This window comes from Capricornis sumatraensis, chromosome 1 (genome assembly GCF_032405125.1).
Source record: "Capricornis sumatraensis isolate serow.1 chromosome 1, serow.2, whole genome shotgun sequence".
NCBI classification, from domain to species: Eukaryota; Metazoa; Chordata; class Mammalia; order Artiodactyla; family Bovidae; genus Capricornis; species Capricornis sumatraensis.
Genome location: NC_091069.1, coordinates 102,630,892 through 102,644,393, shown reverse-complemented (window position 1 = coordinate 102,644,393; position 13,502 = coordinate 102,630,892). Strand labels below are relative to the sequence as shown.

The 13,502-nt window shown below is 45.5% G+C and overlaps 2 protein-coding genes across 2 annotated transcripts in view; both read left to right on the top strand.

Moving 5' to 3' along the window:
* VWA3B (von Willebrand factor A domain containing 3B) overlaps positions 1 to 9,935 on the top strand; it is a 201,729-nt gene extending 191,794 nt beyond the window's left edge. Inside the window, 1 exon segment of the mRNA XM_068967369.1 lies at positions 9,790 to 9,935. Within this exon segment, the coding sequence (XP_068823470.1) occupies positions 9,790 to 9,935 (146 nt within the window).
* Positions 9,936 to 10,011: 76 nt separating this feature from the next.
* CNGA3 (cyclic nucleotide gated channel subunit alpha 3) overlaps positions 10,012 to 13,502 on the top strand; it is a 40,889-nt gene continuing 37,398 nt past the window's right edge. Inside the window, exon 1 of the mRNA XM_068969909.1 lies at positions 10,012 to 10,119. The gene's annotated coding sequence lies outside the window, so the exon portion shown is untranslated. The remainder of the gene's footprint in view (positions 10,120 to 13,502) is intronic.

The following is a 13,502-nucleotide window of genomic DNA, read 5'->3' as shown; positions in this document are numbered from 1 at the left end:
AATTTGGAGCTATTATAAACAAAGTTGCTATGAACATTTGTGTACAAACCATTTTGATGATGTATGTTTTCATCTCTTGAGAAAAAGATATCTAAGAGCGGAAATGCAAGATCATGAGGTTGGAGTACTTTTAACATCATAAGAAAGTGTCAAGTTGTTCTCCAAAGTACAAATGCATCATTGTACATTCCCACCAACTGTGTGCTTGTTTCTCTATATTCTCTCCATATTTACTTTAACTTTTTCATTAGTCATTCTAATGGGTGTGCAGTAGTATTTCACTGTGGTTTTAATTTACATTTCCAATTTGTAATTTGATTGCTAATGACAGAGTACATTTCATTTGCATATTTGTCATCCCTATATATTCTTTGGTGAAATGTCTGTTCAAATACTTTTCCCATTTTTTAAATTGGGTTGTCTTTTTATTATTGATTTATATAAATTTTATATATTTTGGAAATAATTCCTTTGTCAGATATATGTATTGTGAATATTTTATGTCTATACATTTCCTTTTAAAATATTTATTATGAAATAAGACTTACAGAAAAGTTGCAAAAATAGTCCAAAAATTTTCCATATACCCTTCACCCGGGACCCATAAATGTTATTTTATCAATCACCATGTCAAATTTTTCTCTCTCTCTCTCACACACACACACACACACACACACACACACACACACACATACTAATCCTTTTTTCTGAACCATTTGACACTAAGTAACAGAGATGTTACTTCTTTATTTCATACTTAAGTGTTTTCTAAATACAAGAACATCCCCTTAATCACAGTACAGTTATCAAAATCAGTAAATTAACAGTGACACACAACTATTATTAACACAATTATTATTAAACTACAGTCTTGTTCAGAGTTCATTGGTTGTTTCATGACGTCCTTGACAGAAAAATTGCTGGAGTCAAGGATCCAAACCAAAATCACATTGCCTTTAGTTGTCATTTATTGTTAGACTTCTTTAATCCGAAACAGTCCCTCAGTTTCCTTGCCTGTCTTCCCATCTGTCAGTCTATATGTTATCGAAGAGCATATACAATTAATTTTGTAGACTATCCTCTTCATTTTCTTGATGGTATCTCTTGATTAGAAGAAACTTTTTGGTGAAGTATAATATATTGTGTTTTTTATGGTTAGTAACTTTTGGTCTTGTCTAAAAAAATTTTGCCTACTGCACAATCATGGGGAAAATATTCTGTTTTTTTGTTTCTATGCATTTGATTGCAGCTTTCATATGTAGGTCTATGATCCATCTCAAATTAAGTTTCCTGCGTAGAGTGAAATAGGAATTGAGATTTGTTTTATTCATACACATCCTGATTTTTTCACTACATTTCTTAAAAATGAATTTGTTTTCCACACTGAATTGCCTTGATACCTTTATCAAAAAATCAGTTGTATACACACACACACACACACACACACACACACACACACACACACACACATATATGGGCTTGAGACTACATGAAATCTATAGATTAATATGAGGGTAAATCTTTAAATTATTGAGATTTCATAAACATATGCCATGATGTGGTATATATTTACATTTATTTAGTAATTTTTCTTAGCAATGTTTTACAAGTCTTACACATAGAATAAAGAATTGTGTCTATGATGTGATTGAAATAATACTTTAAAAATTTCATTTTCTATTGTTTTTTGCTATATTATATAGAAGTACAATTGAGTTTTGTATATTAACTTTGTGTCCTACAGTCTTATTAAATTTACTTATTAGTTCTAATATTTTTGTAAATTGGATTTTCTGCATACACAATCATGCTGTCTTTGAGTAATGGCAGTTACATTCTTCTCATCTTCATGCCACATTCTGTTTTTCAGTATTGTACTGGCTAGGACTTTCAGTACAGATGCTGAAAGTGAATACCCTTGCTTTGTTCCTGATCTCTTCAAATTTAAGTGTGATTTTATCTGTAAGCTTTTCTAACTTCTAACTGTAAGCTTTTATAAGATGACTTTTATCGACTTGAGGAAGTTTCCTCTTATTCCTAGTTTTCTGAGAGTTTTGTGTTTTATTTTGTTTTTTAACATGAATGAGTGTTGGATTTTGTGACAGAGACCATCTGGCCTGAAAGCCTAGAATACTTACTATCCAGTTAGTATTTAAGAAAAATTTTCTGATCCTCTTCTCCAGATAAAAATATAAAAGATATCCCTATATCAGTTTGGATCTAATTAAGAGGCAGAAACCACACAATAATTTAGACAGGAGGAGATTACTATAAAGATCATTAAACTATGATCAAAGGGTAACCATGAGATATTAGAGAATCTACATGACACCCCAGGGCTGAAGGGGAGTAACCAAGGAAAGACAAACTTGGAGTGGAACCCCTCCTCCCCAAGGCTAGAATTTGGACCTTGTTGGAGCTGGCATAACTGCAGGCCAATGGGTGGCAGAGAAGGTCGCTGGTTTGCATAGGCCTGAGCTGATCTCGAGTTGTTGGACCAGCAGGAAGCAACTAGCAGAATGTAGATGGGATAAGCCACACAGGTGTGCAAAGAAATTGAGGGCACTGGTGTGAGGAGGAGACCTAGAGCTCTGATGCTTCTGTCAGAGGGTTGTGGCACCAAAAGTCCCAGGAGACAAATCTGGGGGGTGAGGGCATAAGTAAGCAGATGGAGTTGGAGCACCAGTACAGGCAGGATGGGCTGTGGCACTAGGTGTCCATGCTGAGAGAGCTGAAGGAAGGCAACCACCAGGGAGGACTGGAGCTGAGACCTCATCAAGGAGCCGTGTGGTTTAGGCATAAGTCGGGGTGGGGGTGGGGATGGGGCAGAGACCGCTGGTCATTCTCACGTCCTCTCTGCTGACCAGTGGTGCAGCTGCCAGAAGTGGCAGAAGAGTCCCTTCCTGCTTCCTCTACGGAGTCAGCTTAACATCTTGCATTCTGCACAAAACAAATGCCTAATATTACACTGAGAAGCAGGTAATACTGGGGAGCTGAGAGCTAATGAACTGGTCAATGACATAGCATGGTTGAAGAATCCTGAACAATGGTGGGGGTGTCCTGGACAATCATGTATTTGTCCACTCAATGGTCTATTAGAGGATCTTGGAATAAGAGAAGTACGTGGCTTTAACATTTTTTTAATAGATGAAGAACCTGAGTTCCACATTAATTCTCAAAGTTTCAAAGATTTTAAGTAAAATTCTTGACTATATGTCAGAACAAGTCCAGTGGTATTAAAAAGTTAACATTAAGTATAAAAACGTGTAAAACCATCAAAAAAAGGAGTAGGCAACATATATGTAGTGGAATTATGCATTCTAGGATTTCAGTGAATTGAATGAATCTCAGTGGGAAATGTTTTATAAGTCTATAAAATAAATATTATAACTCAAAGGCAAGCCAACTGTGAGAAATACTTTCATCAAATAAACCAGAGAGAAGTTTCTCTCAGTATTGTACAAAAAGCTCATAAAAATTGGAAGGAAAGCACCAACTTTAATGTAAATGGGCCAAGAACATGAATCGATAATTCACCAAGAGGAAACAGAAGTAATAAACCGACATGAGAAAATGTTCAACTTTACTACATCTTACTGCGATGCAAGTTAAAACAATAATAGGGTAGAGTTTATGCATGAAATTTGAAAAATAGAATACGGGTGAAAAAATGGTGGAACTGGTAAATGATTTTTAGCAACAGAAATTGCTAAAACTTTGCTTGGATTCAGATGTTTACATCTCTGGAGTAATCCTACTTCTGGGAACAGAAGGAAATAATTACCAAAAATAGGAAAAGATTCTATGCATGTGCTCATGGCCATCATTTAAGACTGAAAAATGGGAAATAATTTAAATGTACATAAAAAGATCAGTAAGTGTGTAAATCATTCTATTGATTATGTAATTCATTTGGCCATGATCATGGCCAGTGATAAACGGTTTGGCCGTGACCAGAAAAGCATTGGAAACTAAATAGCAAGCTAGGCTATTCCTCAAGATAATTAAAAGTAGGATAACGAAATTGTATTTACACGTTATTATGACTATAAAAGAGAACATGTGCACGTGAAGAAAAACTAGAACATAACAAAATGTAGAACTGATTTATTAAATTGATCTTTAAAGTTTATCGTAATATGATTGGGCAACACTTATCTTTTCAGCTGTGCCACTGTTTTTGCCCAGGCTCTCTGTAGTTGTGGTGAGCAAGGGCCACTCTTCATCATGATGCACAGGCCTCTCACTGCAGCAGCTGCTCTCGTTGCAGAGTGCGGGCTCATGGGCTTCAGTAGTTGCCACGTAGACTCAGTAGTTGCAGCTCCTGGGGTCTAGAGCACAGGCTCAGTAGCTGTGGTGCACGGGCTTAGTTGCTCTGCAGGATCCTCCAGACCAGGGATAGAACCTATGTTCCCTGCATTGGCAGGTGGATTCTTTACCACTGGGCCACCAGCGAAGTTCGGTTGTGGAATATTTTTTTAAAAATGTGGTAATCAAAATGAAAATAATCCACGTAGGTTTACATGAGAAGCTCTAAGCAAACCTCACCTCTTTCCTAGAATGCTCAAACTACCGCACAATTGTACTCATCTCACACGCTAGTAAAGTAATGCTCAAAATTCTCCAAGCCAGGCTTCAGCAATATGTGAACCGTGAACTTCCTGATGTTCAAGCTGGTTTTAGAAAAGGCAGAGGAACCAGAGATCAAATTGCCAACATCCGCTGGATCACCAAAAAAGCAAGAGAATTCCAGAAAAACATCTTATCTCTGCTTTATTGACTATGCCAAAGCCTTTGACTGTGTGGATCACAATAAACTACGGAAAATTCTGAAAGAGATGGGAATCCCAGACCACCTGACCTGCCTCTTGAGAAACCTATATGCAGGTCAGGAAGCAACAGTTAGAACTGGACATGGAACAACAGACTGGTTCCAAATAGGAAAAAGAGTACGTCAAGGCTGTGTATTGTCACCATGCTTATTTAACTTCTATGCAGAGTACATCATGAGAAACACTGGACTGGAAGAAACATAAGCTGGAATCAAGATTGCCGGAAGAAATATGAATCACCTCAGATATGCAGATGACACCACCCTTATGGCAGAAAGTGAAGAGGAACTAAAAAGCCTCTCGATGAAAGTGAAAGAGGAGAGGGAAAAAGTTGGCCTAAAGCTCAACATTCAGAAAATGAAGATCATGGCATCTGGTCCCATCACTTCATGGGAAATAGATGGGGAAACAGTGGAAACAGTGTCAGACTTTATTTTGGGGGGCTCCAAAATCACTGCAGATTGTGACTGCAGCCATGAAATTAAAAGATGCTTACTCCTTGGAAGGAAAGTTATGACCAACCTAGATAGCATATTCAAAAGCAGAAACATTACTTTGCCAACAAAGGTCCGTCTAGTCAAGGCTATGATTTTTCCGATGGTTATGTATGGATGTGAGAGTTGGGTTGTAAAGAAAGCTGAGTGCCGAAGAATTCATGCTTTTGAACTGTGGTGTTGGAGAAGACTCTTGAGAGTCCCTTGGACTGCAAGGAGATCCAACCAGTCCATCCTAAAGGAGATCAGTCCTGGGTGTTCATTGGAAGGACTGATGTTGAAGCTGAAACTGCAATACTTTGGCCACCTCATGCGAAGAGTTGACTCATTGGTAAAGACCCTGATGCTGAGAGGGATCAGGGGCAGGAGGAGAAAGGGACGACAGAGGATGAGATGGCTGGATGGCATCACCGACTCGATGCGCATGAGTTTGGGTGGACTCCGGGAGTCGGTGATGGACAGGGCGGCCTGGTATGCTGCGATTCATGGGGTCACAAAGAGTTGGACATGACTGAGCAACTGAACTGAACTGAACTTCTCTATTAAGTCAGCATTCTCCTTAACTTTTGCTAATTCTGTAGAAACACATCATCCTGAGGCTTCGCATCATATTAAATGAGGTCTGCTAAGATATGTCTCCTCTTCTGTACTGGGACAGCTGATTTTTTAGGACCCTGATGCAGAACATTATCCTTGTTCCTGTTGCTTTTTTTTTCTTGGTCTGTATTTTCAGCCCATCACTGAAAGCTCTCAAGTATTTTTTGGATCTGGATTTACACCCCTTATTTGCCATATTTCCTGAAAGCATGTTAGCCATACACTCCATCTATAATGAAATGTACAGGACACTCCCAGGCCCTGATTAGAATGTGGTCCTGAGCAGTACTGAGCCCCAGGGCGACTCACATCTATTAATGAGCGCCTGTGATGGCATTCATGCTGCAGTCCACTGGAGCAGCCTTGCATTCGGTACACATTAGTCAGCTTTTACAATTGCAAAGGTAATTGTCCTTCCATTTGGGTGGAAAAGGAAGGTTTTAGTCTTAGAGAAACACTCAAGTGATTTTCCCAGGCCAGGACCAGGCATGGCTGCAATGGGGGCCAAGTTTGCCCCTCAGTATTGAGGGTCTGTCATCCGGCCCTGGCCCCCTCTGATAGCACCTGCCACCCCCGCACCCCACCCCCCCGCCGTGATATCTACACCATGCCACCCTCACTGGTTTCCAGCATCATCAAATGCTCTCCTCAATCTTATCAGAACTTTTTATTTGATTCTTTATCCACCACATTCTAGCACCTGGAGTTACTGGCATTTTAAAAAGAACTAAAGTTTGAAAATAAAAGGATGAAATTCTGAGAGTGGACTTGCAGGCATTGGTGGTCAGACACAAATTTGTACAGAGTGAGAAGGCTCCCACCCACATAGGCCTTTACGGCAGCCCCTACCTGTCCACTGCCTGCAAGGCTGACCTGAAGGGGGCGGCTCCCAGGACAAAGTAGCTTAGATCCACAACACCACGGACCTCCTTGGGCTCTTAATGACATTCAGATAGAATTCATAACTCCACATTTCATTATTTTCCTTCTATTCTTCCAATTGCCAGGTAGGTGAGGGAAACAGAGGTCATCTTCTTCATGGTCTGAGAAGGAAGCAGGCAAAGTGGGCCTTAAAAACTAAACACAATTGCCTCTCCCTGCCTCAGGCATTTTTCCCCCAGATGATTTTACACTGACTAGGAGAATTTTTGCTGGGGAAACTGATCCAGCATTGCCTCTCCTGTGAACCTTGTCTGCCTCTGCGTAAGTATTTTATTTCCCAAAAGCCACTCCTACAAATTGCCTTATCATTCACCAAGGATCTAGGCCATCTGCCAGGGCTGGCTGACACCTTCCCCTTACTGATAAGTGGGCTTATCTGTTTGCATTTCTACTTCTAATCTGCTAGTGTGGTTTATCTGCTTATCAGATTGTGTGTTCTTTAACATAAAGAAGACACCATATGGCAACACTGAATCTTAATATTGGTTGGGAAAAAAAAAATCCCAGAAGACTATATAGACTGTAATCACACCATTTCTAAATTTTAAAACAATTAAAACTAAATATCACTGTTGTTCAGTTGCTGAGTTTTGTCCAAGAGTCTTTGCTACCCCTTGGACTGCAGCACACCAGGCCTCCCTGTCCTTCACTATCTGCTGGAGTTTGCTCAAACTCATGTCCATTGAGTCAGTGATACCATCCAACCATCTCATCCTCTGTCACCCCCTTCTCTTCCTGCCCTCAATCTTTCCCAGTATCTGGGTCTTTTCCATATCACTGGGGAGTCCCCTAAGCCACACTCATCCAGGCTCATGTTCTAACTCAATCCTTCTGGGCATGACTAGTATTTATCCTTTCATTTCTCTGGCACTGAAATCACAGGTGAACAGAACTGGTCTCCTAGCTTCCCTGGGGCCAGCCTTCCTCAGCTCCCAAAGGCCGAGTGCCACCCTTTCCCCCACAGACCCCTTCTCATTGCTTTAGTGAGTCCTGACTGAGACTGAAACAACATAGGGTCCACCCGGGCTTCCCTCCTCCCAATCTCACGTGCTGCATCAGAATAAGGAAGTGGCGTCTTCTCCATCATGCCCTTTGCACCGTGGTCTTCCTCTTCTGGCACAAGGCTTTGGGTTTCTGACGATCCCTATGCTGGGTCTCCAGATCCCATGGACCTGTGAGGACATGCCACTGGCTCATCGGGGATTGCCTGGTGCTGATTGTGTCCTGCCTCTTGACAAAGGTGCCATCCATACACACCATCTTGTACCTCAGATGAAGCTTAAGCAATAGGACAGATCCCCAGATGCCACCGCACTCAGTGTGTCTTTGGTCAAATCTGGACCCTTTATCCTGGCAGCCAAAGATCTTGCTCCTAGACGTCTTTCCAGGCGAATTCACAGAGACATTTTCTGTGGGCTCTTTCTGCTCATTCCCAGTCTCAGTTCATCTGTCTCCATCTTTCAGGTGCCAAAAGTTCTTCAGTAATAATTACCGACACCCACATAATGCCCTATTGTCCAGTCATGTGCTCAGTCCTGTAGTAGACAGTCTACTTTATTTCATCAGATTCAGTGCACTTCTCCAGCTTATCATCAATTTTGTAAGATCTTGTTTTCCCCTTCAGACCTTAGAAATGGTCTGCATTTCAAAAACAAAGTTCAAATGGATTTTTCATATTATGCCTCAAAAATTGTCTCCTGATACCTACTACTACTACTACTTCCTCCAAAATCAGCATTCAAGATTCTTTAAAAGCTCTAAAATATTTCTGGGCCACAGAGGATAACCACCTGCTTCCTGTGTTCCCTGAGGACAAGCCAACAGGAAACAGCTCTTACTTGTATGGTAAATCACAGGGATTAGAAGAAATGCAGCATTTCTCAATAATAAGGACTATTAAAAAAAAAAATTGCCCAGGGTAAATGATGTATGTTACAGACTCTGTGGGCTAAGGAGACCATGGTCTCATGAGTTGTTTTTTTTCTCTTGTGGTAAATTCAATTCCAAGAGCCCAAATGACCAAACAAAAACTCTCTTCTCCATCTTCTGTGGCTTCAACTTTGTTTTATTGATTCACCATTTCCATTCATTTGTTTTCCTCTAACCAGAATCCTTTGAATCTGAACAATTTAGCCTGACTTTTCAAGGAAGTTTTTTTTCCTCTAGGCTCTGTGTCCCTTCTGTAAGATAAATGTGTGTACATATGTCTAATTCGTTATTTCTCCAGTGAATGGGATACACTTCATCTCTCCCTTCAAATCTGCATGAACTTGAAAGCTTGTCCTCTGAAAACAGTTTGCTCCATGAATAGACAGTTTGATAGGTATGTTCAGGAAATGCCAGGTGTCAGTTCAAGTCCTCAGAGAAGCCTCTGGTTTTCAGGCTCCTGAGGGGGATCTGGTCCTTCAGGGTTTCTTCCTGTAAGGGTGTTAATTTATGGGAACCTGGAACCCAGAGGCTTCTTGTCCTGGACAAGAAAGCTGGACTCCTCCTGGGACCTGTTCATCCAGAACCGGAGCGTGAACAGGAGGTGAGATTAGGTCGTCAGCCTTGCTATGTGTGTGTCAGATACATGCCTTCTGTGGAGAAAGTGAGTTTGCAGAAATGTAGAAGGTTTTTTCTTCAAAAAGAGTTTAGGCACCTTTGGCCTCCATAGTGGGCAATGAATACCAGCTGGATTAATAGGTTTTAATTTTTAGTTCCAGGAATCTGTGTTGTCTGGTGTGATAGAAGGAAACCCAAAACTCTGCATGGAGAATACACCATATTCCCAAGAGAAATTTGTTTCTAAAACTCTCCCTCCTAAGATTGTAAATGAGTTTTAAGGGTATATATATTCCCACCTTTAAACTTCAAACTCCCAGATCTCTGCTGTGTCCTCATGCGGTGTGAATTACACTACCAGTTTTAAAACAAAATCCCAGGAAGGAGTCCAAGGAGGCTGTTCGCGGTTAGAAGCGAGTCCAGATTTGACAGACGGACTTTGCTGCTTGCTTGCTCCTGGCTCGCCCCTCTTGTCTCGGAGGGCACGGCTTCAAGCGGCTTCGGCCTCTTCCGGGACCGCCTTTGAGGCTCCAGAGCCTCACCTGACTTTCGCAGAGAGAGGGAGGCAACCGGCTCCTTCCGCTGCCCGCAGAGGAGGGTCCGGGGGCTGGAGCGTGCGGGAGCAAGCAAGGCAGGCGCTGCTGTCCAGAGCGAAGAGGAGACGCTCCTCCAGGCACAGGCGCGCCGCGGAGAGCTCAAACTTTGGTGGGGTAAGGAATTTAGGGGGCTCTTGAGCTGATGGTTCTTGGGGCGCTGGGAGGTGCGCGGGGGACGCAGACTCCAGCATGAAAGTGGATTAAGGATATGCGCTCAAGGGACTAGGGTCGCGAGGCCCTCGGGTGGACGCGGCGCTGTCCGCAGCCCCCGGTTCTAAAACGGGAGAAAGGGGCAGAAGCAAGGGCCAGCTCTGCTCCCACCCAGGCACACACATCCTTTCAGCAGCCATCAAAGGACTAGAGGCCGTCCCTGCTTCCTAAATCTATCGCACCCCCTTCTACTCACGTCCCGCAGCCGCCGCGCTGGGCCAAGTCAGGCTGAGCCGTCGAGGCTGGAGGCAGAAGAAGCTGGGCTCCTTCAACAAAAGGGTGCACCTGGCACCACCCCCAAGACACCTCCCCAAGATCCCGGGTACCCGGACGCCCCGCCTTCTCGGCCGCCCGTCCTAGAAGAGGCTCCTGGCCGCCTCTTTCCCCGGGGTCCAGATCGGGGTCCGGCGCAGAGTCTCCCCGAGTGTGCGTGGCTCCTAAGGAAGTTGTGACCACGACTTGGAGGGAGCAGGAGCCAAGGGGAACGCGGACGGGGGTCGGGGGACTGCCTCCGCTGGACCCTACTCGGCCTTGAGGATCCGGAGACAGGTGGGCTGAGGAAGAGGCAAAGAATTAAAATTCTCTGGGGGAGTGAGCAGTCACTTTTGTTTTTTAATGATAAAATCATAATCCGAGATCTTAGCTGCTCCTGCCTTAGGGGCTTAGCGTTAGGAGCAAGAAGGGGCGGGGTGGGGGCCCCTCTGATTCTTAGCAATCCCCTAAGCGGATAATCACACGGGCTCTCTGTCCTCGTCCTCAGCCTTTTCTCCCCAGCTCAGCCGCCGCCCCCATTCCCAGTCCTCCAGGGGCGCGGCCAGCAACCCCTTGCGCTCCAGCCTTCCCGGGCAAGGGCTGGATGACTGGAGGAAGGAAGGGCCGATTCATTCTCCTCTCTGTGTAATCCCCCAATTCACAGCTACCTTATTTTATGCTGTTGTTGAGACTTTAAACGTTGTCATTCTGAAGTGGGTATCCCTAGTTAGACGCGGGATGTGGCCGAGGATGACGGGGGCAGCAGCAAAGAAAACCCTGAGCCCGGGTCTGTGGTCTCCACGGCGGTGGACCCGGTGCCCGGGACAGGCAGTTCGCTCGCTCAGAGCTCCCTGTGAGGGGTTCCGCCTGCACAACTCCTCATCTGGAAACCCGACAGCATGATAGTGGGCGCTCCTCTCCAAATCTTCCAGAGGGGCGAAGCTGGGGTCGGCACCTTCCCTGGTACCTCCAGCTCTGGGGCAGTAGCTCCAGACCTGGATTCAGGCTCTCTCCGGGAGAGTTCAGTCTCTCCGGACCTGTCCTCCAGCCTACCAACCTGCACACCCACGCGCGCACACACACTTTCATTCATAAAAATTCGCAACTGATATCGTTGTCTAGGCATGGGGTGACATACTTAAGTGAGAAATCACTGGATGGGGCGCTGGAAAGTCAGGCCGGGGGAAGGGAGGAGAACGCCGTCACGGCCACTAGCTCTAAGCATGTACGCCCAAGTTTCGGATTTTTGAAAATTCTGCTGGGTCAGGGAAGCGCGTTAGGATTTCACTGAACTAGTGGGAGAATTAAAGGACGTGGCGCCTCTGTTCCGTCATAAATGGGGCCCTCGATGGGCGCTGGATGACAGGAGAGAGTCACTGGATGCTCTCTGGGTGACCAGTTCTGCAAGATCTCAGTCACTTTAGCACGGACTTTGGCCAGGACTGCTTGTGCCTCTTGCCTTTGATGCTCCTGTGCTTAATGCGTTTCCTGTCCTCATTCACTATCTGCCCGTGGTTGCAGCGTCTTGTCAATAACGGGGTTGCCATGACGACCAATTTCCCATCGCCATGGTACCCTGGAGGTAAACAGTTGGAAGCTGCAGAGGTTCTTGAGTAGTAGCTCCCCCAGATCCTGCACAGCCTGAGGGTTTCCTGCAGTTGTGAAAGAAGGATGGCAATGATCAGGTACTGCCGGCGCTCACTCTTCCCCTCCCCACCCACCACGCACTGCCTGGCCGCCTGTTCACCTGAAACCCTCTCTAATCCCTGTGGCCTCCAGGTTGGGATGGGTCAAGTTTCCATTTCCATCCTCCAATTGTTACAATGAGCCTGGGGGAAAATGGTTTTCGCTCTGACCTGACTCATGTCTGCTGCTCACTGACTACTCCTGAGTACAAATGGCAAGACTAAGCCCTGTGGGAGACAGAATTAACTAAACTAACACAGCCCCTGGTCTCCGCACATCCCGCTGCAGAGACGGCCTCCTCTCTGGACTGAAATACAGGCGATAGTGTCCGGAGAGTACAGAGGTGGGGATGACAGACCACCGCCACCCCTTCACTCAGGGGAGGACATACTGGAGTTGAAACTAAGGAATTTCAACTGAGGAGCAAGAGGGAAAAGGTCTCTAGGCAGAGGGACTAGCAGGAGCAAAGACATGAATTTCCTCCGCACAGGCTAGCCCCGCGGTAGCGCAGAGACTTTCTTTAATAAGATGGGTGGGGCGGCGCGCAGCCGTTAGCTCACGACAATTCTCTCGAGATCCTGAGCGCGAGGCCCAGCGCGTGTCCGTCAGAGGGCCTGCTCGCTTCTCAACGGTCGCCCTCACAGTGGTCATCATGGCGGAGGGTGCTGTGGGAGGTGGATGGCAGCCTTCTCCCCAGGACCCTCCAGGTCCTCTAGCCTTGGGGCCAGTGGGTGAGCTGGGGGTCCCAGGACAGGCTTGAGGGCTGTGTCCTCGGTAGCTCCAGAGCCCCCGGCCCAGCTGCCCTGGGAACCTCTCCCCCTTCTAATGGCGGAGGTGGTCCTCACAGCTCCGAGTCTGTGGAGGCCTCAGCAAATGGAGTGTGTGGACACTGCCATTCAGGTACCAGCTTCAGTCTCTCCCTTCAAGTTTCAAAACTGGGAACAGCAGAGATCGGTTGTCCATTCCTAGTAAGTGGCTGGAGGTGCGGGTTAAGTTCAAGGACCTTGCACATGGTTACTTCAGGTCCACCTCTGTGGATGGGGCTCTTCTCAACCAAGGGCAGTTGTCAGGAGCTGGGAACTGACCTGATGAGTATTTGCTAGAATGGGTATTCCTGCTGATCCCATATAAATGCTTCTCTCCAGGTTAAACGACAAGCCTGAGGGCTGGCTGGGTTCCGGTCACCCAGTGGTGATGGCTGAGCAGGGTCTGGGGACCTGGTCCTCCTGGGTGCTGGAGGGACCCTCCTGGGCAGGGTGAAGGGCACCAGCAGAGACACACACCCCACCCCGCCTTCGCCAGGGCCAAGGCATCCGAGGGAGAGAGCTGAGTCTTGGGACCTTGCGCTT